At 41.1% G+C, this 26,269-nt stretch overlaps 2 protein-coding genes across 2 annotated transcripts; both read right to left on the reverse strand.

The window, feature by feature from the left end:
• Positions 1-2,513: 2,513 nt before the first annotated feature.
• Positions 2,514-11,397, reverse strand: LOC115141062 (cathepsin S-like). The gene is made up of 8 exons (XM_029679654.2): positions 11,310-11,397; positions 10,428-10,552; positions 10,039-10,161; positions 9,224-9,376; positions 7,494-7,718; positions 7,167-7,332; positions 6,853-6,955; positions 2,514-2,995 (listed from the first exon to the last, which is right to left on the reverse strand). Exons 2-8 carry the CDS (start codon positions 10,548-10,550, stop codon positions 2,896-2,898), a joined length of 993 nt encoding a protein of 330 aa, XP_029535514.1. The 5' UTR covers positions 10,551-10,552; positions 11,310-11,397; the 3' UTR covers positions 2,514-2,895.
• An 833-nt stretch (positions 11,398-12,230) lies between these two features.
• On the reverse strand, positions 12,231-19,156 carry ctsk (cathepsin K). Its single transcript, XM_029679653.2, has 8 exons — positions 19,074-19,156; positions 18,127-18,253; positions 17,213-17,335; positions 16,118-16,270; positions 15,075-15,293; positions 13,263-13,428; positions 13,009-13,117; positions 12,231-12,843 (listed from the first exon to the last, which is right to left on the reverse strand). The coding sequence occupies exons 2-8, from the start codon at positions 18,250-18,252 to the stop codon at positions 12,744-12,746; spliced, it is 996 nt and encodes a 331-aa protein (XP_029535513.1). The 5' UTR covers position 18,253; positions 19,074-19,156; the 3' UTR covers positions 12,231-12,743.
• Positions 19,157-26,269: the final 7,113 nt, after the last annotated feature.

The raw sequence follows: 26,269 nt of genomic DNA on the forward strand, positions 1-26,269 counted from the left end.
GTGTGAAACATAATTTTTTTCTGATGGGTACTTTTAGTTGTAGAATCCCATCGTAATACCAAAGATTAAGATTGTCCTCCCTGAATGTATGGCCTAAACCCCTTTCCTCTCCCCCGACTCCCAGTGATGTTATGTAATCTCTCTCTTTAAGGCCTTTGTTTTGTAGAATAATGGGGATTTCTTTACTATTGGCAAATGTCTCTGTGGTCAGGTCTTATGCCAAGACTAAGCTTGTTTGAATGTTGTGGTAATGTGACATCTCATAGGTTCACAGGTTGCTTGTAAAATTGTGTTCAAACATCATTCGGCAGAGTGTCTGGAGAGTCCAGGGATGCACTTACGGAGCTTTTCAGGCTCTTAAGTGTGAATCCTTTGAGACCCCATGGAAACATGCATGCTGTGCATCTTCCTGGGGTTTGCATAGCAGTGACTCCCCTTGATGCAGTGCACACACTCCTGTCTATGTCCTGCTCAATGTGATTTCACCATCCTCCAGACTCATCCCTTCTGCCAGTCTTCTCAGTTCCACAGGCTCCTTTAGCGTGTTCTCGGTTTTGCTTTGTCGGGTAGTGGGGAGGGATAGCTTGTCCACCAGCTAGCGTGCACCTCTCCTGTCTTTAACCTTGGGAGGGGCGTGTTGTCGGGGCCCCTTCACAGCGTGCACTTGAAAGATGGGCGGTCATGAAAGAGGCCATCGACTTTTGCAGACTTCAAAGGGAGCCTTTTTCATCCGTCTCCTCTCTGCGTATCTGGTCTAAGGGTCCGCTCCTGGCCAGACCCGTGGGTTTAGGGGTATTCAAAGGGGGCGGGGAGATCAGAGAAGTGGCTGAATCACCCCTGAACAGGGTGCAATGTTTTGGGAGAGGGGGTGGAAGGGCACAATAGAGTAGAATTAAAGTTTAATGAGCAACAATTGTAAGCATGCTGGGACCAAGGGAGGGGGCCAGTCTGGTGCAGGGAACATGAAAACCTCTACCAGTTTTGATGTTCCTTGTTTTCTAGCTTGTCATGTGGTGTTCTATCAAAGACAATAGAATAGGTCCCCATGACACCTTTATTCTTTTCCCGCTGCCCATATTTTAGAATAGAGTCTGCCTTCAAAAAAGGAGAGAGACTTCTCAGTCATTGTCTGCTCTGTTTTACCTGAGGAGAGATCTCTCCTTTGAATGGAGAGTTGATAAGACCATTGCAGATGGTCTGTCATCAATTTAGCCTGTTGCACCCCCTAGTGGATCGTAAAGAAATGTCTCTCTAGATTAAAGGACATTTTAGTCGACAATGTTTTCAAGCTCTTCTGGGGCTTAAAAACACAGGTACATTATATACCAAAGTATAACTGAATATAAATGGATACCTGATATTGTTTTTGTACTATACGTGGGGTTATCATTCCATCTTAATTAGTACACCAGAAATCCAAAGATAGTGAAGTCCAGTGAGATGTGCACATTATTTTTAGGTTCAGCATTTGAAGTTGGAACTGAGAGATTGACATGAAGTTGTGACTGTAGAGGAAGTATTTGGACTCCGTAACCCCAGTGTTCCCTTTGTCCCCCTGTGTACATGAATACTTACCCATCTACCTCAACTGTGTGAGATGTTGTGTGGCAAATAAGTTTCTTAACCAAAGATTCCATCCTTTCTGTCTATCTGTCTGTCCATCTGTCTCTCATGCTTTTTGAAAACCAAATGTGCTGGAATCAATCTGTTACAGGAGCAACCAAGCCCCATCCAGCCAAAGCGTAGTCCAGTGTACTACAGAAGTCATACTTACCAATAATCTGTATATAATCATTTTCAAGACCAAAAAAGTAGGTGACAATCCAAGCAAGGAGGATCTTGCTGTAATCAACGTTGCCTATTCCTTGTACCAAACTAGAATCATGTGACTTACTGTAACAGTTATGAAAGCCCAAGAATCAAGAGTTCAACCAAAAACAAAAGGTCAAGAGGAGACTAAAGCTATTTTTTCACATTTGTAAAACCATTACCCCTTTTCCAATATGTTAGTGTATTTGAAATACTGTTTGATCCCACTGTTGGAAGCAGGAATACATGACTCAATTCAAAAGCTTTAACGAGGCCAAATTGAGGGAAATATTGTATTTGACATGGGTTTGTGTCTGGGTTCCTAAACTAGGACTCGCCCACCATACTTATCGTGCCATTCTCGTCCATGTGTTAGACTAACTAATGAATGTGGCTAACCAACCAAAGGCTTAAAACACAACACTTTAAATGTCAATCATGGTGGGACATTTTGTAACAACTAAAGAGAATCCCTTTGATTACCTCATGTGAAATTGTTTGTTGTGATGTTGCACCAAAAAATTAAAATGACTCATTTGTAACCCAATTTAGTTTGCTGACTTCATTCACACTACATGGCAACACACATGATGTAGGTCTACATACTTGTCATTTTGACTGACGGAGGAAATGGAAATAAACACACATTGCAAATTACAGCCACTACAGTTTGGAGGTAGAAATATGAATTCAATTCAAATCAGTTCTTTAAAAGTTATATTTATTCAATGACAAAATATACTTTAATTTAAGCAAGTAAGTAGCTTTGCACGAGCCTTGGCATGTGCGAGCTAAAACGGCTCATACGAGCAAGAGCCTAGCTCCTGTTTCTGTAGTGTGAGGCAACTTGATGTACTAGTACACCCCCTGGACAGGACGCTAGATACAGTGATAATGTAGAAATCACATTTGCCTTATACATGACTTCTAAAAACTATTTTAAAGAAGTACTGTCTATATAGACAGAAAGTGACAGAAAGTGAAATGGTAAAACAAGACTAAAACAATGGAGCTAGTAAAAATGAAGTATATTCAATTAATAAAAGGGCTCAGTTTTTCCAGTTAGGCCACGTTGATTAGCAGGAGTTACATGACAGGGTAGCAGCCGTACAAGGCAATGCCACACTGGTTGTCCTTGTTGCGTGACATCCGTATATATCCCTGGTCTCCCCACGATAAGCCCCAGCTAGACAGAGGGTGAGAAAGATTGAAACATATTTCCAATGAACATCAATACTCAAGAAACCTGAGGTCTTCAAGGTTTTCTTGCCCAGGGACCCCTGCCAGGCAAACCTGGACCCAGGGATCCCCATCCTACATTAGCAACAAAATAAATCACCTGTCTTGTTTTATCATCAGGTGAATCATAATGGAATAGATTTAATAGATCATTTTTCATTATTTTGACCTCCCCACATTATAATTGTAAGAGGAAATGTAAACTCTAACATAGCCTATTAGCAGGGTTCGAGAGTAACGGATTACATGTAAGGGATTACCAAGAAAACGGTAACTGTAATCCGTTAAATTACCAGCTAAAATATTGTAATCAGATTACAGACACTTTTGAAAAACTAGATGATTACTTCGAGGATTACTTTTAAATTCGGAAAGGAGGTTTGCGAAAAAAAATCTTTGACACTTCTCTGTTTTCTCAATGACATTCAAATCAGCATTGAAGAAAGGCGCAAATTTAAATTTGTTCCATCTGAGCGAGTCTGACCACAAGTCAGAGACCCCTATGATGACTCACCAAATGGGTTTGATGGATCGCGGGAAAAGAGCAGGAATAGTTTTTTTTAGGCCACAGACCAAGCTATGTCTTCCAATGGTACGAATGCTGTTGGCATCCAAAGATTATCCAACTTGAATAAACGCTTGGAGGTAAGGATGACAGTAGTTGTGTCGTCTACGTGGATACGGATATCACTTATTATTGATATCTACATAGCGCATTGATGTGAATCACACTGCTGCTCTCTCATGTAGCTATTTGCGCTGTACGGATTGTGGTTGTTGTGGATGGCTGTTCACAAACCTAAATGTGTATTTGAACCCAATAATGTTTGAATTCAAGAAGTTTAAGCTGTCTATCAATCATTGTTTTTGAAACCAGTGGACAGCCAGTGAAAAATGCGCTCTTGCAACAGCTGCACAATGCATATCCAAGCCTAAGGAATAAAAGTGGGGCTTGTATTGCTCAATCTAATTCATGCTGATAATACAATTAAATCCATAGGCCTAATGGACACGTTCCAACTCGCACACTTTTGATAGACTTAAAGGGGCAATCTGTAGTTGCTACATCCATTTGTGGATTTATAAATTCTATATACATATACATATACTGTATATACATTTATTCTTGAAGAATACAACTTATAAATGCCTCATGAGTATAGTTCAACTGTCACACCCAAAATATAAGCTTGTTTTACTCCAATGTTTGTAAACATTGTAAATGTAAACACACACGGTATAGACTCATAACATGGTTAAAATAATAATTGTGATATCATGGATAGTCAGCCCTTGCATCCGTAGCTCTGTCTATGAATCTGAGAGTGGTTACATTTCTCCAGGCCCATCCCTCAGCTTTTTGCCAAAACAGAGGCGGGGCGGCCGTTTTGTTATTGTTTCATCTGTGGATTTGCCAATTAAACAGCTGCATACTATCAAGATATCAAAGTGTCACCAACAAAAAGGTAAACAATAGGCCTATAGCAAATGCAGCATATGGCATTCATTTTCACATGTAAATAGCACTTTTCAGTAGTGCTCAAAGCATGCCATTCCATGAGCGCAGCATTTATTTTTCAACTCAAATCAATGAGCCTAATCAGTCCTCCATGACAACAAAATCATAAATAACAGAGTAAGGCTGGCTAATTAGTCCTTAGTTTTGGGGTTATGCTCAGGTAAAACAATTAGGCTAATCTATACTTACATATTTCCAAGTCCTATTCTTGAAGATCAAGGGGTATAACATTTTTTGTAATGACTGGAATTCTGATAGACTTTGGTTTTTAACGTAAAGATATAATTTAATGGTATTATTATATGTAGTAGAAAGTGATGGGTTAGAAGAAGCCTACATAACCAACCCATAGAGTAAAATGTAACATCCATATATGGTTTATCCTGCAATAGATGTGGTTCAATTGGTAACATACATTGTAAACTTTAACATTGATTTATCCTGCAATAGATGTGGTTCAATTGGTAACATACATTTTAGTCTTTTAAGAGGAAAGTCATCTAAAAGTAACTGAATGTAATCAGATTACATTGCTCAGTTTGGGTAATCCAAAAGTTATGCTACTGGTTACTGATTACAATTTTGCACAGGTAACTAATAACTGTTATGGATTACTTTTAGAAAGTAACCTACCCAACACTGCCAATTAGCTAGAAAGGTAACTCCAAACACATTTCCGCTAAGAGCAGCTATTTAGCTGTTAAACAAAGGTTAGCCAGCCATGTATGTCCAAATCAAGAAAGTTTCCCTGCAGCTAAACTCAACTCCATCATGAAGGAAGTTTATGATAAACTCCACCAACGGAGTTGAGCAGAGACCAGGCTTTGTGAAATTCAGCTCCGACTACATTGATTCGCTCAAGGTCAATACTTAAAAATCAGTAAATTCTGAAACGCTTACCTTGTACCTATGTTTGTCCTCTGTAGTTGTGTGACTTTCTTTTTCAATGAATGTTAATCAAATACAACCACCGACTGTTTGCTCGTTTCTGTTTCTCGAAGACGGCAAGTCATACCAAATGTGCTAATTGAATTTCTGATGATGTAGGCCAAGATTGTGCGATTTGATCGGACATGAGCATTTGGAGACCTAGGCCTACTTCATCTGAGATTCAATTGGCACATGCACAGTCGCACTGAGTTACCATCTTCGAGCAAACAGACAGTGGTTGTATTTGATAACATTTATTTAAAAAATATGGATTTCATCAAACAAAGGCAGACATGCAACTACAGAGGACAAACATTGGTAGGTACAAGGTAAACGTTTCATAATTTACATTTTTTAAAGTATTGACCTTGGGAAAATCAATGTAGTCAGAGCTTAAATTCCACAAAGCCTGGTCTCTGCTCAACTCCGTTGGTGGAGTTTATCAGAAACCTCCTTCACCGTGGAGTTGAGTTTAGTCAGCTAACCAGCAGCCAGTGGCACGTGCTGCACTGGTTTGCCTATTCGCTGACGCTTTTTCAAAGCCTATGTTAGATACTCCAGTGAGTATAATTGGCTCCAATCAGTGTAATTTGCTCAATATTAGGAGTTAAGAGATCAAATGTACATTATTATACCGAACAAAAATATAAGACAAACGGTGGTCACACCAGATACTGACTGGTTTTCTGATCCAATCCCATTAGTTTTTTTTAAGGTATCAGTGATCAACATATGCCTATCTGTATTCCCAGTCATGTGACATTCATAGATCAGGGCCTAATGAATTTATTTAAATTGACTGATTTCCTTATATGAACTGTAACGCAGTAAAATCTTTGAAATTTTAGCATGTTGTTTTTATAGATGTTTTTAGTGTAGAAAGAAGATATTCTCCTGTTTTCTACAGTAGGTATGTTGTTTATTCTGTTGTTGCTAGAGATATTCATAAAAACATTGTGGAGAATTTTTTTTTTTTACAATTATTATTATTTTGGCAGACCCCCTGCAGTACCCCTAAGGGGCCGCAGACCCCCAGCTGAATAACCCCACAATAAACAATAGCATTAAATCCCAAACTACCAAGGTTCATTTGTCTAAAGCCCAATTTGAGTTTCACTTTCTCTTTTGACTTCCATTTTTACCCTTCACCATGGTCCTGTTTGTCAGAATAAAACAAAGGAGCAGACGGAGGTTTGAAAAGGGTAATCTAGTTGAATACAAGTCCACTTGGAGGATCTTTTCATCTCAGCTCTGAACAGTAGCCCTGTTTGACTAAATATCTAGATACAGAACAACAGAAGAACAGATGGAGCTTTGAAAATGGAAACTCTGAGTGAAGTTCTAAATCCCCTTACCTGTTCTTCACCAGCCAGTAATCTTGCCCGCCCAGGGTACCGTATCCCACAGCAAGGACAGCATGGTTTGTCTTGTTTGTGCAAGTTGGATCATTGTAAACTCCTACAATTATACATGGGTTGGACCATGACAAGTCTAACCTCAATATATATGCATTTCTCCACAAGTCAAAGCCGAACGGTTGACCATAAAGTGGACACACAATAAAATCCACATAGTTTCAGATTGAGATATACATGACCAATGTCAAGACCATACTGTCCTTAAAATGTAAAAACATGACCCAAGAAGTTGAAATTAAGTTTTTCCGTACCTCTGCGGTAGAAGGCAAAATTAGGTCGGGTGGAATCAACGCCGACAGAGATAGGTCCGATGATGGCCAGTGCTTCTTTCAGAACCCCCTCATCCCCCTCAGGCAGAAAGCTGTATCTGGAACAGTTTGCAGCACTCTGAGAAGGGTTGTAGCCACACTGTTGTTGCTAACAGGGGAGACAAGACAACAAAGGGGTCAGATGCTACTGCACAAGGCTAATGTGGCGTGGGAAATAAGCTACAACCAGCTAGTTACTGCAGCTACTTACCAAGGGCAGCTGACCCTAGCTACACACTATTAATACTGTTAATACTCGTTTATACTCACCACTCCCTTGTAAGGGTAGGATTGGTCAGAGGCAATGCCCTGGTTGTCGATGACATACTGGAAGGCCTTGGTCATGAAGCCACCGTGGCAGCCCTGATTGCCGTATTTGGTGGAGCAGTCCAACAGGTTCTGGGGGCTGAGATCTATCAGTTCACCTGTGGTCTTCATCAGCTGGCCCTCCAGGGCCCCGACAGAGCTGAATGCCCAGCAGGAGCCACAGGAGCCCTATGGACAAGACAATTGTTAGGGAAGCAATCCACATCGAATACCTGGATAAAGTTGATTTGAGAGTCCTATTAGTTGACCTTTTTTTTACTGTACTGTTTCATTACTATTACATCTACAAGAAATAATGTGGTGGCAATGGTTTCTGAAACATTCAATAAAACAAAAAGGGGGAAAATAGTGCAATATAATTCACAAGTAGGTTATTTAATACAGAAACATTTTACTGGCACAATAAAGTGTAACGGAAATGTTTGTGTCACATGCAGTGCTTGTCGCTCAGTGGTTTTTAACTTGCAGACACTAGCACTTAAGCCGACGACTTCCTAACAAAAAAAATGAAATAATGAAATGACTGAGAACAAGGAAGAGGCCTTACAGTAAACAAACAGAGGAAGGAAGTACGACCTGAAAAGAGACAGCTCTGTGTTTTAACATCCTGATATCAGTTATTCTACTGTAACAACAACTTTAATTCATCCCAAGGATATTTACCAATAGTTAAAAAAGATAATACATATAATGTATGATATACATACAACAGTACAATGTACACAATGTATTTGATTTATTTATTATTTATCCCCATTACCTGTATGGGTGGTTTTGTGAAATATTAATATAGCAAAACAGAATCATTAAAAGCTTAAAAGAAACCTATAATTACATTTACATTTAAGTCATTTAGCAGACGCTCTTATCCAGAGCGACTTACAAATTGGTGCGTTCACCTTAAGACATCCAGTGGAACAGCCACTTTACAATAGTGCATCTAAATCTTTTAAGGGGGGGGGGGGGGGGGTGAGAAGGATTACTTTATCCTATCCTAGGTATTCCTGAAAGAGGTGGGGTTTCAGGTGTCATTACACCTATATAGCATCAGAAAAGTCAATATACCAAAGAAATAGACACACATTGTAATCCAGATGTATGCCTGGATAAGAAGGGCCATAATCAATATAATGAATGTACTTATGACTGCAGCTTGGTGGGGGTTGAAATGATTTTTTAACCAAACAGTCACAATTGCACCACCAATATAATCAAGCCCGCCCGCAGGAAGGAATTTAGAGTGGGAAACCAAAGCGGCATGAAGCCAAAATGAGCTGATTATTAACATAAAGGGGAAGAACTATAAGATATATGTAAACTTGAAAATGTATAAAGGAATGTGCTGAGACTGGGGAAGGCAGTTGCTCCATGGACCAGCTCAGCTTGTTACTTTATAATAATGTCTATTTGAATTCACAAGTTCCGGTATCTGAGAGATATTATTGAAACAATATTTCTACGATAGCCGATGCCATTGGCGACAGCTAGTCTTACTGGGGCCTGACACATAGCGAAAAAGACATTATAGCCAAAGACATTACAATTGACAAACATTAACATGTAGTGTGTGTGTGTGTGTGTGTGTGTGTGTGTGTGTGCATCTATCAGTTACACATACATGTCAGTATATAAAGGAGCAGGCACAAACTGCACTGATAGCTGTTCATCATTACCTGCATTTTGACTCCAGTGACATAGCCCTTCTCTCTCCAGTCAATGGTATCAGGTATGGGGGCACCGGAGAATCCTACAAATGCAGAGGGCTCCCTCTTGAGGTCAGCAGGAACAAGCAATGAGGCAAAAGACTGGACAATCTCCTCCTGGGTCTGAAAATGGTTGACAAGAGAGGCAACACGTCAACCAGACTGAGCATTTAAAGAGCACTTACTTTAATCAGTATAATAAAGCCATCCCATGAACCCAAGGCTACATCAACTGGAGGAAGATACACGTTGAAACAGGATAACAAATACATTTAAAGGCACATACTGTAGTGCAATGGGATGATACTTTTACTTGTGTATTTACAGAAGACAAATCAGATGCGTACTCATGAAAGGGTACATCCACTTGTTATACATACTAGAGGCATAAGGAAGTATATGTGCAGTCATGCTCAGTAATCACTAAGATTAGGAAGGAATGCATGCACTGTCTTGTCTTCAGGAAAGCAGTTTAAGCAACATTTCAACAGCTATTAGCCAAGAAAATCAAACACCGGAAAACAACGACAAAGGAACTCAACAAAATAAATCGTAATGTAGGTCAAAATCTAAATGTTTGACTCTTCCTTCATGTAAACCAGGCTGACTGCATTATCCACTGAAAGCATCAAATATTCTGCATATGTTTTTTTGGAAGCACTATCCATACAAGCACTATCAAAATTGTATGGAATCAGGCCAAGGTAGGTGCTAAGTGCTAAACAACTTCAGATATCAGAGTTCCAAATTGTCCCTTGGCATTTTCAGTGATCTGAGGCCCTCACCATGTCCCCCATGTGATTCATGCCCAGGTCATAGGTGTGCAGGTCCATGGATGCCTCAAGGTTGTGGAGGCTGATCAGCTGAAGATTCCTCTCCCAGACCTCCCTTCGGCCCAGCTCCTCAACCTACACGGTATCCACACACACACACACACAGGGGTAGAAAAATCTCAGTCTATGACTTGTAAAACAGTACACTTTCAAATATGTAAACCACACAGGTTGAATCACAATGCATTCAGTGATAGCTAGTTATATGTAAGAAATGTATGTGGGAAAGGTGGTGGTACTTTCAACCTATACAGCAAACAGAACCTGTCTAAATGCCACTATAGTAGCAGCTTGGCCTTATCCTCGCCAAAACATCTGACAGTGATGCTGGTTCATCTCACCTCAGTCTGGTAGTTCTTGTCATGTGTCTTCTTCCACATCTGCCAGTGCTGTTCCAGCATCGGGTCCAACAGGGCAACTGCTGTGCCACATAGCACAGCGAGCAGCAGGCTCCACAACATCATGCCTGCACAGAAGATAGAAGTGTTATACAACCAGGAGGCAATTATATTGTAGTATTTCATTGTGTATCCAAATAAGGAATTAATAGTGTGTGTGCGGCTCAATTACGTAAACTACTGTAGCCTATCACAAGACCAACAATCAACGGTTATTGAAACCGTTCCGCTAGCAAACTGTTGATCAAGAGTCTTTAAACGCTGATCAAATAAATAACTCCATCACTCAGATTCTACAAAAACGTTGCATATAGAAAGATGTTTATAGGCTATTCAATAGGAAGCTTCAGTGCTCAAGATTAGGCTATCTGTTAACCCATCTCTACTGCGTAAAAGAAAGCCCCAAAATGGGTCAAATGATCTAATTTCATAAAAAATAAGAATATTGTGTCGTTGGGTAGGCTTATTATTTATTTAAATAAGTATCTCAGTAGGTTTGCCACTAGGCTATCAGTAGAAATCATCTAGTTTATGAAACTGTACAACTAATTAATGTTGATGTCGTCCAAGTTACAAAAAAGGTTGTAATGAAAAGAGGAATTTGACAATTCCACGAAAGGAAGAAAACACAAATGCATGAATGGTTATAGGCAAATAATGTTATACTGACAAATTAAAAACGAAAGTAAAGCGAATGCTTTATGAAAATGTTTTTAAATAAGGGCAAGTTAAAACCAAATTCCTAATTAAAACGAGTCGAGCTAACTACATTATGAACTTGAAATAGTCTTATCTGCCTCGACTGAAAACGGAGAAACGTTTTACCTTGTAAAACTCGGTTGCACCTGATGATGACTTCAGAGGAGAGCAAGGCGCGTCAATTGATTTCAGTGGGATCTGTTTTCCTGCTTGATATTTATTTGTGCAAGTCATGTGGTAGAACTTCCTCACTGACCATTTCTAATGTGTCATCTATAAATGTCTATGTTGACCATGCTAAAATACTATTTCTCATTGCATTTAAAAAAAACAATTAACAATTATAATGTGTATGACTTCTAGGGGGAAAATATAAAAATATATAGCCAGATATCATACTGACTATTAGCCAGCCCACTGTTCTTAAATATCTGTTCAAATATATAAACAACTAGGGTTAAGTGACTTGCTTGGGGGCACATCTACAAATGTTTCACCTAGTTGGCATAGGGATTCAAACCAGCAACCTTTTGGTTACCGGACCATTGCTCTTAACAGTAGGCTACCTGCCAAACTCTGTTTTAAACATTGCCATCAGTGTATGTATAAACATTACATTCAATCAACACTACATTAACTATACAAGAGCTTTCATTTGATTTTTAAGACTAGATCACAGGAAAGTCTGTTGTTTGAGGGGGTGAGTCTGAGGCAGGAAGAGGCGTTACTGGTATGAAACTGTTATGTGACATTTTCACCTGTTTATTCTCTCATTGTCCCTCTATCTCATGACCTCAAGAAGGCTTCTTATCAGTACTACATTCATCGTCATCAGATTGAACAGTCAACACATATACATGTATACTTCCTTCATATTGTTGTGTATGTATACATACAGCACTGCAATAAGGTACACTGAATGATTGTTGATTTGAGATACTTAACATCGCTGAAAAACCTCAGGAACCTTAATCTTCCTTTTTCTGTTGGTCTTTCTTTCACATCTCTTCCCTTCAATGGGGAAATGTACAGGCACATACACTCACATTTCAAATTAATCAACTTTTATTCCATTTCATAGAAAGCAATGTTACAATTCAATCATCAGATTTTGGTGTAAAAGTGCTGAACAATAAAATAAAAGTCAACATCATTCAAAGAAAAACCCACCGGGAGCAATCTTGATCGACACACACTTACATTTACTAAGTTTAATACCTTTTTGCATTGACAGGAAAGTGAGACAAAACTCCCATTGCACAGCAATGTTACCTGACCTGACACACTGAATACAACCTATGCAAAGTGCTGTGCACTACACAGATTCCTCATCACAATCATAGTTGTTCCACTGTAGATCAGACTACAATTGAAGTCTGGCAGTTTGAAGATATAACAGTAAGACTTGAGTATGTTGCAAAAAAAACTCTGGGATACCCAAACTTCCAGACTATATGAATGTGCTATTCCAGAAACATAGTGTTATTTTCTGTATCGTGTGTAGTCATTGATATGTGGTTTGGCTTCCCTGCCTCCATGGTGCCCTCTGCCGCTTGGTGTTCACATGATGGGGTAACTGGCCAGGTTGGCAATGCCACATGCATTCCCGCGGTTACGTGCCATCATGATGTAGCCCTGTTTGCCCCAGCTCTCGCTCCAGCTGTTAGAGAGGGGGGAGAGCGAGAGAGAGAGAGAGAGAGAGAGAGAGAGAGAGAGAGAGAGGATAAAGAGGATGAATCGTGGTTTTGAAAAAATACATTTCAAGTCAACCGTGTGTAACGTATTACCTGATGCCATTGAATAAGCCCAGTGCATTGTGACCCACCTGTTCTTGACGATCCAGAATTTCACGCCCTTGGCAGTTTGTCCATAGCCCACTGCAAGCACGGCGTGGTTGATGTCATCCTTGTTGCAGTTGGGGTCGTAGTACACGCCTGAGTAAATGACAGTGTAAAGGAATGAGCTTCAATAAGCTTTAAGAGAAGTGCTTTAGGAGTCTATTGGCATGTGTCGTGTGTTAGACCACTACACGTGGTTGATTCTTCTATCCATGGTACTTGGAGGCAGAATGTCACTCACCTCTCTGGTAGAATTGGAAGGTGGAGAGGGTGGCATCAATGCCCACAGCCACAGGCCCCACTTTGACTACAGCCTTGGTCAGTGCCCACTCGTCTCCCTCAGGGATCTCCTTGAACCCGCGACACTGAGCACCCATGCCAGACGCGTTGTAGGCACACTGCTCATCCTGTAGACAGTGGTAGACATGGATTGGTTTATTTATGATTCCGATCGCTTAATGGGCACATGTACAGGATTGCAGGGGTGATTGCAGGGTAGAGTGAACATCTTAGGCTTCGAGCTCCAACATGCAGGACTAAGTGAAATAAAATTATGAAAATGGTAATAAAAACAATAGAAATAGAAATAGCACTATATACATAATAACAACTGTGGCAGTGGTGAATAAATACATGGTCATTGGGGTGGAGGCAGAGTAAAGACTGTTGGGGGGTGGGGTAGAATGACCATAGGGGGAGCAGCAGCATGATCATTGAGTGGAATCAAAACCAAAAAGTAATAATAAACATATTAACAAATGCAACAGTGATGAATGTTGGGGTGGGGGCAGAGTAAAATCCATTGGGGGGTGGGGGAACAGCAGGAGAAAGAATGTCCATAGGGAGAGTAGCAGGTAAGATAAGTGAGAGTTGAAGATGTGGGGGGATGTCCATTTGCGGGGAGTAGCGGGGGGGAGGGGGGAGCAGATAGCTGACTAGTGGTGGCTGTTCAGCAGCCTGATGGACTGAGGGTAGAAACTATAGGCCAGTCTTTCAGTTTTTGCCATGATGCTCCTGTATTGCTCCCGTCTGAGTGATTGAAGCGGGGAGAACAGGGCATGGTTTGGATGGCTGGGATCCCCAATGATCTTCTTGGCTTTCCTGTGACACCTGGTGTTCTAGATGTCCTGTAGGGCAGGCAGTGTGCACCCAATGGTGCGTTCGGCTGCACGTAGTTGCCGTACCAGGCTGTGATGCAACCCTGTGAGGGCCCTCGGGGACATGCCAAATTTCTTCAGCATCCTGAGGTTGAAGAGTCGCTGCCTTCTTCACTACGGTGTCCGTGTGGTTAGACCATTTCAGCTTCTCTGAGACGGCCGTCTCCACAGCAGACCGTCTCCACGGCGGCCCCATTGATGGGGATGGGGGCGTGTCCAGCCTGGTTCCTCCTGAAGTCCACAATAAGCTCCTTTGTTTTGCTAACGTTGAGGAAGAGGTTGTTTACCTGGCACCACGCCGTCAGAGTGCCTATATCCTCCCTGTAGGCTGTCTCGTCGTTGTTGGTGATCAGGCCTACTGATTTTACACTATAGCTGGTCTTGGTACAATGTTGCTACTGTACATTTCTAGCAAATTACTAATAATTTTCATAGCACCTTGGTAGTGGTGTGTTCTGTATATCCTAGGAAAATGTGGACAACTACAGAAGTGGTAAAGAAAGAGTTGCCAGTGTGGTATGTTTTTTACATACAAGCAAAGTACTAAACAATATGGAAGTGAGCAAAGTGCTTATGTTGTTTGTAGTTAGGCCATTGGAGAATACATAAGACCATGGATGTCACCACTTCCCGGAATTGGCCTCAGAGATACATTTTAGGACTTTTTGGTGAACAGCATGTGATTATTAGCTTGTTTTGGTTGAAGAGCATTTGATGTGATAGCTCAATCAGAAACTGCAACTGTCATCCAGCACATTCCAACTTACCTGGCGTGTTGTAAGAAAGCACTGACTGAAAATGTAATTTCAACAAACTAAAACAGCTGTTTTAGTTTGGCGAACAAACTAAAATGACAGTCACATTCTGTTTCAATGTCAGCCAAACCATGCCCCTACCTGGCCAAGGTAAGGGTAAGTCTCCTCTGTGTCGATGCCTCCATTTTCCTCAACGTATTCGAAGGCATTGGTCATGTAGCCTCCACCACAGCCATTGTTCTCAGTGACACAGTCCACCAGGTTCTGGGGGCTGAGGTCTATCAGTTTGCCTGTGGTCTTTGCCAGCTGGCCCTCCAGGGCCCCAGCAGAGCTGAAGGCCCAGCAGGAGCCACATGAGAGCTGAGAAAGAGAGGACATAAACATTTACATTAGGGTCAGAGCTGCCTTCTCCAATTTGTCCATCAGGTGGTGCACTTTGACAGAGAGTCAAAGGCCCTGATTGAAAAAAAGCTTTCAGAGCGTTTCAGCAAATAATGTTTTTTTCGTCTGCCCTCAGAACGTCTGTAGTTATCATATTCACCACTAGAGGGTAGACATACTGCACTCACACCTCACTATCACATCCCTCCTGAACCTGACAGCTCTTTGTTGATACCACAGACTATTAGTGCTCATGTAAAGTGACCTAATGTTCATTAATGGTATAAATCTAGGGCTAATCTCCTAGTGTTCCCTGGTAGCAAATATGTACTCCATATTTCAGCCTGGGTACTTAATGTACCACTTAACTAAATACCATGTTGACATGAATAATAAATAATGCCTTAGTGTCCAATTAGATCATAATGAGTAATTACCTTTCATAATCAAACATTCTTTACTTGTCTAAGTCAATTAGACAAACCATGGGTTTTTATTGTCCTAGACAGGTTACGTGACTGTACTGTAACTGTGATCATTTGCTACCTCAAGAAAACAGAGGCCTGACTAAACTGACCGAAAGCAAGGAGGAATATGAAATCAGTTCTTTATAACCCAGTGTTTCCCCTAGACATTTTCAGATGGCACCCCACCTAGACTGTTGCTCTCTACCTAAAACCATTATTTTGGCCTCAATTAAGCTTGTTTGAACATTTTGGTGTAATAAATCTAGGAAATAAGAAATACATCTAGAGGAAACAGTGGATTTGAGTGACAGCTCGTTGTTGTTCGCATCCTCTAACCTGGTTCTTGACTGGGGTCACCATGCCCTTCTTGCGGTAGTCGATGGACCTGGGGAGCTTCCCCACATTGTTGTCAGGGATCCAGGTGTTGCTACGGTCCCTGTTCATGGGCACCTGGAGGCCAGTCAGCTTCTCAACTATCTCCTCTGACGTCTGGGGAGAGGGATGCAGATGAGGATGAGGATGCATGCACAGCAATAGACTATGAACCATTTACCCACTATGAGTAGGGACAAGTGGTTCCATGTTTATAGTTCAGCAGTTATCATATTAAAAAAACAATGGCTTATTAATCCCATTGGAGATCATGAAATAAAAAATAAAATAAAAACGGACACAATTTACATAATTTTAAACCCATCATACCCTGATACCCGTACGAGTGCTAAAACATGTTAGGTTACTGCTAGTCTCTGTGAAAGTACTATACATCCTTGTTTAATTAACAGAACATCTCAACATAGAAGTGAAACTGACATTCAGATGAACTGATCTCTGTGTACTCCGATGGATAAGAAATGGACAAAGCATTAATAAGTGGAATAGAAGCCACTCAGTAAAAGTCAAGCTGCTATATATCAGGTTGTTTTTCCCTACCATTTTAATCTACAGCCCGTTCAGGGATTTCAAGTCTCACACTAACACAGTCATCACTCATGACCCAACCTGACATGCAAGTCACGGCTAGGGGTAGATGTAATGTTCACTAACCTAACAACCTCCATTTGGATCAGTAAGCCATTGAGTGAGTAAAAACACAGATGGCTGTGCTCTGCATCAGCTAAAAGCCACCACTCTGTTCTGTGCTTGATCTTGTTTGTGAAATAAAACCATAACTACAACTTGAGGGACATTCCCCTATTTGAAACACATACCCAAAACGATAAGCCTTGGACAGTAGGGAGACAATGGTTAGAAAGGATAACTGAGGACAGCAAACACAAAATAGTTTCCCTCGGACATATCATTCCAGACGTATGCTTTCACACGGAGTTACATAGACCCTTTTTAGACCCTCCCTTTTTGGTGTACTTTTTCTCCATGTACGCAACAATAACAAAAAACACCCATAGAGGATGTGGCTCACTAACTCACCATGTCTCCCAGGTGGTTCATGCCCAGCTCGTACGAGTGAATGCCCAGAGCGGCCTCCTCATTGTGGGCTTCGATCAGACGCATGTTCTTCTCCCAGATGGTTCTACGGATCGCCTCCTCCCCCTACCATGAAAACATCCACAAAACACGAGTATCAATCATACAGCTGGCCATTCGTGTGTTCTTTGGTCCCTGTGCTCACAGTCTCTACAGTGCAACTGAACTGATTCATAGAGACACAAAATGGTGGAGGTGAAAGGTAGTTAGGAAAAGATTTATTGTCAACTCTTTACAGTGCCGTCGATCACTCATTACAGTGTGTGAGGAACGATGCTTCAAAGCTGGATGTAGTAGGGGAAAAAGTGCTGTCTTGTGTTTTCTGCTGAGGAATGTGCTGACCGTAAATCGTGGGGGACACACATCCTGAAGCAGTGAGGCCCAGACATTGTCTTGTAAGGTCAAGTTAGCTTATAGCACTGAAATACTTGTGTTCCTAACAGCTTGGCTGATAACTCTTTACTGTAAAAACAAGGAAGTTGAAATTCTGAACGGAGGATTTAGTTTCCTGCTTTTCTTGCTCGCAAGGTATAATAACAAAACATTTCAAGGGACAACAACACATACAGAAGCGTTCCACAATAGTTTGTAAACTATTGACTTAAAGACAACAGTGTTCTCATACGTATAAGTGACACACTATATTATAACTAATTTCATGATGATGAATGGCTTTGATATTCAAAAGCATTTTCACCGTCAAAGCAAATAAGAAACATCATGAGTATTTGTTATCCAAGGCTGAGGTAATCGTTCTGTAATTACCAACCTTTAGAGGAACGGGCAGAATTGAAACAAAAACCACTGCAGAAATGTGAGGAGTAGGTAGCCAGGCAGCCAGAAAGACGGACACTCACCAGGCCGTTGTACTCTCTCAGGTGGGTGGTCTTCCAGGAGTCCCATTGTGTGTCCAGTGACATCTCGTTCAGGGGATGGGCTAGGACTGAGCCCAAGAACAGCAGTACACAACCACACAGCAGCATTCTGAGAAAAGACAAAAGGGCTGCTTTAGTCATTGATGTATACATATTGCATTGAATTAGATAATTGCATTATGCATTATAGTTCTACATTTCAACATGGTGGCAGCACCTAAGAGTCTAGACAAACCCAAGGAAGGGTACTAATTACAGTACAAATACAGAAATGGTTGTTGACTTTCATACTGACAACGTAACATCCATAAGAGAGGTGAAGTACATTGGGCTTCAGTTCATATTTTTCTAGCTTTGCCTTATTATTAAGAGGTGTCATAATAAAAGACAGTCTCTCTTTGTTCTATGGGAAATTCCTCAGATCATTCATAGGGAACTTCATGCTACTGTATAGACCTTTGTTGCACAGTAATAATGCTTGCAACTTAGGGTTTACTTCATGTTTAATATTCCCATTGTTTCATGGTGCTATAAATTAATGTAGGCTATACAGGCTATAAAGGTTTCATAGTTAACTTTAGAACTGTTTCACTTCTATGATAAATGTTTGGCTACACCATGACCAACGTGCATTCTTTGTTGCAAACAGAATATAGTACACTTATAATCACATCACTGCTCTGCAATGTTTTAACTATAAAACAAACAAAGTACTATTTTGTCGAAATGCAGTGATTATCAATGTTATTTTTAACAACTAATTCGATGTGGTAATTGTTTTATGGAAACAAAATCCCAAGTGAAAATGAAAGTTCTAAGGAACATAATTCTTCAAAATGCCTGCTTGAAAAAATAATGTAGACATAAAGGCAACATCAAACGTTTGCGGATTTAAGAAATTGAAAAAACGTGGAGTTGACAAATTCTACCTTGGTCGTAGACTTGAAGAGAAGATGTCGGATGAATTCCTTTGACCAGTTGTTTCCCTACGATGAAGTAGGTCACTGTGTGAGCAGTTATATAGTCTGCAGTTTGAGGAAGTGCAAAGGGAGCTCTAAATTTAGGAGGGGAAAAAGTTTCCGCAAAGGGGAATTACATCTGGAATCGCTCACCTAAAGGAGCCAACCAGATGATGTCAGGTGTCAAATTGCAGGGGCGTCTCTAACTTTTCAGTCAATATTTAACATTGCAATAGGCCTTTATTCGCTGTGCACATTTATCTCAGTCGCATAGGTGTATAACAAGTGTATAACGATTATTTGAATTAAAAGATGTAGGCAAGCAGTAGCCTCTAACTGTTTATTTAGAAGATTCAGAAAATAAAGAAAGTGAACGATTGTGAATATATATCAAACAACAAAATATTTGTATATGATTTATTATTTCAGAATGAGTCTACGTTGTAAATAGGCATGCTGGTAAAATTGAGGGTATGAGCTGTGAGTGGGGTGGTGGGGGGATAGGCCATTTGGATAACTTTGGACCTTCACTTTGGATAGCTGATGTAACAGTATAACTTTAGACCGTCCCCTCGAACATACCCGGGCGCGAACCAGGGACCCTCTGCACACATTAACAACTGACACCCACGAAGCATCGTTACCCATCGCTCCACAAAAGCCGCGGCCCTTGCAGAGCAAGGGGAACCACTACTTCAAGGTCTCAGAGCAAGTGACGTCACCGATTGAAACGCTATTTAGCGCGCACCACCGCTGACTAGCTAGCCGTTTCACATCCGTTACATGGATGCAAAGTTGAATTTTTCCATGTGACTCAAATCAGGGTTAAGTATAATATATACTGTATACAAGTTTCAAGGTGGCCTCTCTATATAGAATGTGACATACTGTCTGTAGCAAATCCTAACAATTCTATGTTCAAACGGGTACTTCTGTGTGTTAGTCAACCCCCTGTGGTCCTGAGCCAATGTGTCAGGGCTGTGTGTATATGTAGACTGTCTCGTGATGTTAGGTACATGCAGTCAGACATGACTCTACATGCTTAAATCACCCCTTAAAAAAGAATGCATCTCGTGACATACACTCAACAATGAGAACAACACACTAAACTGCATGTTGATTACTCACACTTGTTCATGTAAAATGGGGCCCTATTCAACCCAAACTGTTCTCCTGTGCTGAATGAATGCATGTTTAAGTGGATTTCCTCAAATTTTTGCATCGTAAGAAAATGTTTCTTGGTCAAATCCATTTTTTATAAGACATTATCATTATTTCAACATAAAACACTAGATACCAGAATAAATATTTTTAGCTCTTTCTGTTTCAAAAGTAGAAGGTTGATGTTTAAGGTCAAGCCATGTGGAGTCTCGAGTATGAGAGTCATTCATGTGCAAGGGAGCTAGCCTGGCATTCGTCAATTACCATTTGTAATCTGTCTGATCTCTGGTATAGACTTGGGCACCTGAAGCATATGCCCTTGGCCCTCCAGAGCTCACTGGGCAGCAGAATGAGACTTAAGCTCCTTTAAGACTCTTTCAGGCACTGTTTGATTGGGCCAGCCACTCTAGATAATGAGACCAGGACTGTCTGCATCGTTCAACCAGCAGTCTCCCTCTCAGGTCGAGAACATGTCATAGTGATGTGGTGATGTGTGTGTATGTGTTTGTGTGTGTGTGCGTGCATGTGCATGTGCATGTGCATGTTGGTGTGTTTGTGGAGTGGGGGGCGTTGGTATTTTATTAGGTATTTTCTGATTGACCATGTTTATGTGACAGTGCCCATACTTGAATTAACTTGAATTCCAATGGAGGGTTCACTTTGAAATTGCTAAGCAAACAAATTAAATGTGAGAAATATAGTATTCTTTCTAACAAGGAAATCTACATATACAGTACCAGTCAAAGTTTGGACACACCTACTCATTTAAGGGTTTCTCTTTCTTTTTACTATTTTATACATTGTAGAATAATAGTGAAGACATCAAAACTATTAAATAACCCATATGGAATCATGTAGTAACCAAAAAAGTGTTAAACAAATTAAAATATATTTTATATTTGAGATTCCTCAAAGTAACCACCCTTTGTCTTGATGACAGCTTTGCATACTCTTGCCATTCACTCAACTAGCTTCGCGAGGAATGCTTTTCCAACAGTCTTTAAGGAGTTCCCACATATGCTGAGCATAACTCAGCTTCACTCAACTCATCCCAAACCATCTTAATTGGGTTGAGTTTGGGTGATTGTGGAGGCCAGGTCATCTGATGCAGCACTCCATCACTTTCCTTCTTTGTCAATAGCCCTTACACAGCCTGGAGGTGTGTTTTGGGTCATTGTCCTGTTGAAAAACAAATGATAGTGCTGGTTAAGTGTGCCTTGAATTCTAAATAAATCACAGACAATGTCACCAGCAAAGCACGCCCACACCATCACACCTTCTCCTCCATGCTTCACGGTGGGAACCACACATGTGGAAATCATCTGCTCACCTATTCTGCGTCTCACAAAGACACTGCGGTTGGAACCAGAAATCTCAAATTTGGACTCATCAGACCAAAAGACCGATTTTCCGCCAGTCTAATGTCCATTGCTCGTGTTTCTTGGCCCAAGCATGTCTCTTATTATTATTGGTGTCCATTAGTAGTCGTTTCTTTGGAGTAATTCGACCATGATGGCCAGATTCACACAGTCTCCTCTGAACAGATGATGTTGAGATGTGTCTGTTACATGAACTCTGTGAAGCATTTATTTGGGCTGGAATTTCTGAGGCTGGTAACTCTAATGAACTTATCCTCTGCAGCAGAGGTAACTCTGGGTCTTCCTTTCCTGTGGGGGTCCTCATGAGAGCCAGTTTCCTCATAGCACTTGATGGGTTTTGCGACTGCACCCCTACCTTGAAATGTTACACATTGACTCCCATTCATGTCTTATGGTAAAGAAGGACTGTCATTTCTCTTTGCCTATTTGAGCTGTTATTGCCATAATATGGACTTGATATTTTATCAAATAGGGCTATCTTCTGTATACCACCCCTACCTTGTCACAAGATAACTGATTGGCTCAAACGCATTAAGAAGGAAAGAAATTCCACAAATGACCTTTTAACAAGGCACACCTGTCAATTGAAATGGATTCCAGGTGACTACCTCATGAAGGTAGTCACCTCATGAAGACTTCCACATCAAGTAACTGATGCAAGCAGTAAAATCAGATTTACAAAACAGATAAAAAATACACCTTATTGAACAGTGGGGACTGTGAAGAAACAAAAACACAGGCACAGACACATGCATACACACACAATAACATACTCACTGTACACACACATACGCATGGATTTTATGTTGTAGATATGTGATAATAGAGTAGTGGCCTGAGGGCACACACTTAATGTGTTGTGAAATCTGTTGTGAATGTATTGTAATGTTTTACAAATTGTATAACTGCCGTAATTTTGCTGGACCCCAGGAAGAGTACCTGCTGCCTTGGCAGCAGCTAATGGGGCTCCATAATAAATACAAATACAAACTCAACTGAGGAAGGCATTTTTCATAGTTTGAACTTGACTAATCACACAGATGCGAGGTGTCTTCAAAAGGGGGCAGGAAATGTCTGGGACAGGGATGTTGTTTCAATGTAGAAATTCGTAGACAAGTTCTCTGCATCTGAGGCTACTAAGCCCATGAAACTGGTCTGCAAGATTCTTGATTTGTTTAGCAAGCTCTGACCCATGTCAGACAAGAGCTTGTGTGCCACTGCTACTCTATCATAGCCTCTCTTTCGCACAGGTGCATGTTCATTTCCTTTTTTGCCTATATAGTAATTTGGTCCATTTGTTCATCCCTTGCTGCTGCTCAAATGAACTTCTTCCTTTCTCTCACTTCCTTGGCTGCTCTTTCAAGAACCTCAAGGGGCTAGACCCTTGCTTGTTTTTCGTTTGTATACTTGGGACATGATGTTTGCTCTGTAACAATAAAAATGCATCTTCAGTTCCTATGCATGACCAACTGCAAAAATACTATGCGTAATATGCATAAAACCAAATAGCGCAATTTATCTTAAAGAAACCATTTGGACTATATTAGCCCACACAGCTGAGGAAGAGCTTTCATGCTAGGTTTAGGACCTCATATTGTAGTTTATAGAGACCCCAACTAATGTATAAAAAGCCTTAAAACGATCTACTTGGTTTAGATATAAGCATCACAAACCTATAACGCAATAAATTAATTTTACTTAGTGAAAACCATGAAAAGATGACCTCTTCCTAAATATTTGGTTACATGGTTCATTTTGTGTACGGTATCCTAGAAACAAGGGGTGGCTAAACTAACCTTTTTGCACAACTTACCCCACTCTCACCTACAGTTCCTTAAATGGCATGGTCATTGTGTTACTACAGAGTTTTATGTTCTGTACAAAATCCTGGTACCATTACATTAAACATATTCGATTTCCTATTTACTTGAATTTCTGTTCAATATTTAGTGAGACCTGACAGAGCTGTTGGAGGGGAGGCCACATCTGTTTCCTGTTTTTGTGCATACCATTGAGCCCACCACAAAACTGGAAGCAGATCACCTCCCAGGATCCTCTGCTCTGATCATATGACCAATCCCGTGACTGAGTCATGGGATGGGATCTCCAGTTTGACTAAGCTGGTCTGGTACTATAATAATAAGTAATCTGACATCATTGTGTTGTTTTATGAGAGCAACAAAGTAATCATAAACAACCATATATACTCCATGTTTATATATACACACCAAGATCCATAAGACCGCTCATTTACCATGTTTTTACAGCAATTCCACAGTAGAAGCTTTGGAATTTTACAACCAATCCATATATTTTGTTATGAGAATCATACATCTATTTTGTTTATTCCCTGTCCAGTATCTGTATATGGAGTAACATTCATTCAGATTTTTTCTAATCTACTGAAATATGTGTATGCCTGGGTTTGAATTCAGATGTGAACTGTGTGCACCTGTGACTGACCAATTCAGAGAAATGCATTTAAACTAGAGGGTTTGAATATATGTTTTGACAACAGATTCAATTGTAGTCTTTATTTCATTCTCAGCAGAGATAGTTTATAAAAGGAGAAGCTGGATTTTAATTCCAGTACATTGATTTTTAAATTGACTGTTTAATATATTCTGTATCATCTCTCAATGCAATAAATCTATGATAAACCAAGGGGGTAGGCAGGATTGTTTGATTTGAATGTCCCGCAACTCTGGAACATCCAGATGTGTTGAAAATAACCACTTGTCCCATTATAGCTGGGCATTCTTTCACCATTTGAAAGGGTTAGAATATCAGACTAGATAATGAATAACTGTAGTTTTGTAGATTGTTCATTCAGGTGGACCATGGGGCTGTAGGTTCCCACACGGGTTACATGTACCAATAGGCCCACTGTATGTGTTGACTTGAAGTCGCTCTAGATGAAAGCATCTGGTGAATGGCTGAGCCTGTCCTGAATCAGTCAATCAGTGTTCAGAGAATTAGCAACACATTGTATTACAACAAAGACTTGAGGCCCTGGATGGGAAATCTATCATTGCATAGAATGCATCCAACCACATTCTGATCTTAGTGTTGGTAGACCTTAGTCTGTACTGAAATACCATCAGTGACTTTGACACAAAATCCACGTGACAGCTGTTAGTTTTGGGGTAACTAGTTAAACCGTAAGGCTTGGGATGTAATATCACTTAGGGGCTTCCTCCTTTGGCTTTGCACATGGGGAGGAATGGCGCTGGAATGTATAATTTTGAGTGGTTTTCTTTTGCGATGATCTTAACTTTTTTTGTACCAAATGTTTGTGATATCGTTTCCTATGACCGGAAAGAGCTTCTGAACATCAGAACAGCGATAACTAACCTTGATTTGGAGATGGATTTCTACTTCAACAAGTCGGCGGCGCTGGGCATACTGCTCAACCCGGACCAGGCCCTAATCCTAACACTCGGAAGAGAAAGTGAAGACACTTTCCAGCTGGTCAGCGTACTCAGAGCATGCGCTGACCAGTTGGAAAGTGTCTTCACTGACATTTTTAACCTCTCCCTGACCCGGTCTGTATTATCTACATGTTTCAAGCAGACCACCATAGTCCCTGTGCCCAAGAACGCCAAGGTAATCTCGTAGCACCCCATAGCACTCACATCTGTAGCCATGAAATGCTTTAAAAGGCTGGTAAAGGATCACATCAACACCATCATCCCAGACACACTCCAATTCGAATACCGCCCCAACAGATCCACAGATGACGCAATCTCTATTGCACTCCACATTGTCCTTTCCCACATGGACAAAAGGAACTCCTATGTGAGAATGCTGTTCATTGACTACAGCTCAGCGTTCAACACCATAGTGCTCTCCAAGCTCATCACTAAGCTAAAGACCCAGGGACTGAACATCTCTCTCTGCAACTGGATCCTAGACTTCCTGATGGGACCCCCCCTAGGTTGGGAGGGTAGGCAACAACACCCCCCTCAGTGGTGCGTGCTTAGTCCCCTCCTGTACTCTCTGTTCACCCATGACTGTGTGGCCGCACATGACTCCAATACCATCATTAAGGTTGCTGACGACATGACGGTAGTAGGCCTCATCACTAATGACAATGAGACAGTCTATAGGGAGGAGGTCAGAGACCTGGCAATGTGGTGATAGGACAACAACCTCTCCCTCAACGTCAGCAAGACATAGGAGAAAATTGTGGACTAGAGGAAACGGAGGGCTGAGCACGCCCCCAATCACATCGACGGGGCTGGGTGCAGCGGGTCGAGAACTTCAAGTTCCTCGGTGTCCATATCATGGTCCAAACACATGGCATGACAATGCCTCTTCCCACTATGGAGGCTGAAAATATTTTTCATGGGCTCTCAGATCCTCAAAAAGTTCTACAGCTGCACCATTGAGAGCATCTTGACTGGCTGCATGGTATGGTAACTGCTTGGCCGCAAGGCGCTAGAGAGGGTAGTGTGTGCGGCCCAGCACATTACTGGGGTCGAGCTCCCTGCCATCCAGGACCTCTATACCAGGCGATGTCAGATGAAGGCCCTGAAAATTGTCAAAGACTCCAGCCACCCAGGTCATAGACTGTTCTCTTTGCTACCACACGGCAAGCAGTACCGTTGCACCAAGTCTGGAGCC

The sequence above is a fragment of the Oncorhynchus nerka genome, linkage group LG14, assembly GCF_034236695.1.
Source record: "Oncorhynchus nerka isolate Pitt River linkage group LG14, Oner_Uvic_2.0, whole genome shotgun sequence".
In the NCBI taxonomy this organism is placed as follows: domain Eukaryota; kingdom Metazoa; phylum Chordata; class Actinopteri; order Salmoniformes; family Salmonidae; genus Oncorhynchus; species Oncorhynchus nerka.

Bases quoted from the DNA above. Each gene is read 5' to 3' on its own strand.
- LOC115141062 (XM_029679654.2), bottom strand. From the start codon at position 10,550: ATGATGTTGTGGAGCCTGCTGCTCGCTGTGCTATGTGGCACAGCAGTT. The intron at 9,377-10,038 runs GTGAGGGCCTCA...AACCATTTTCAG, and splicing joins TGAATCACATGGGGGACATG to ACCCAGGAGGAGATTGTCCA. The intron at 7,333-7,493 runs GTGAGTATAAAC...CTCCCCTGTTAG, and splicing joins CCTACCCTTACAAGGGAGTG to CAACAACAGTGTGGCTACAA.
- ctsk (XM_029679653.2), bottom strand. From the start codon at position 18,252: ATGCTGCTGTGTGGTTGTGTACTGCTGTTCTTGGGCTCAGTCCTAGCC. The intron at 17,336-18,126 runs GTGAGTGTCCGT...TTTTCATGGTAG, and splicing joins TGAGAGAGTACAACGGCCTG to GGGGAGGAGGCGATCCGTAG. The intron at 13,429-15,074 runs GTAGGGGCATGG...CACTGTCTACAG, and splicing joins CTTACCCTTACCTTGGCCAG to GATGAGCAGTGTGCCTACAA.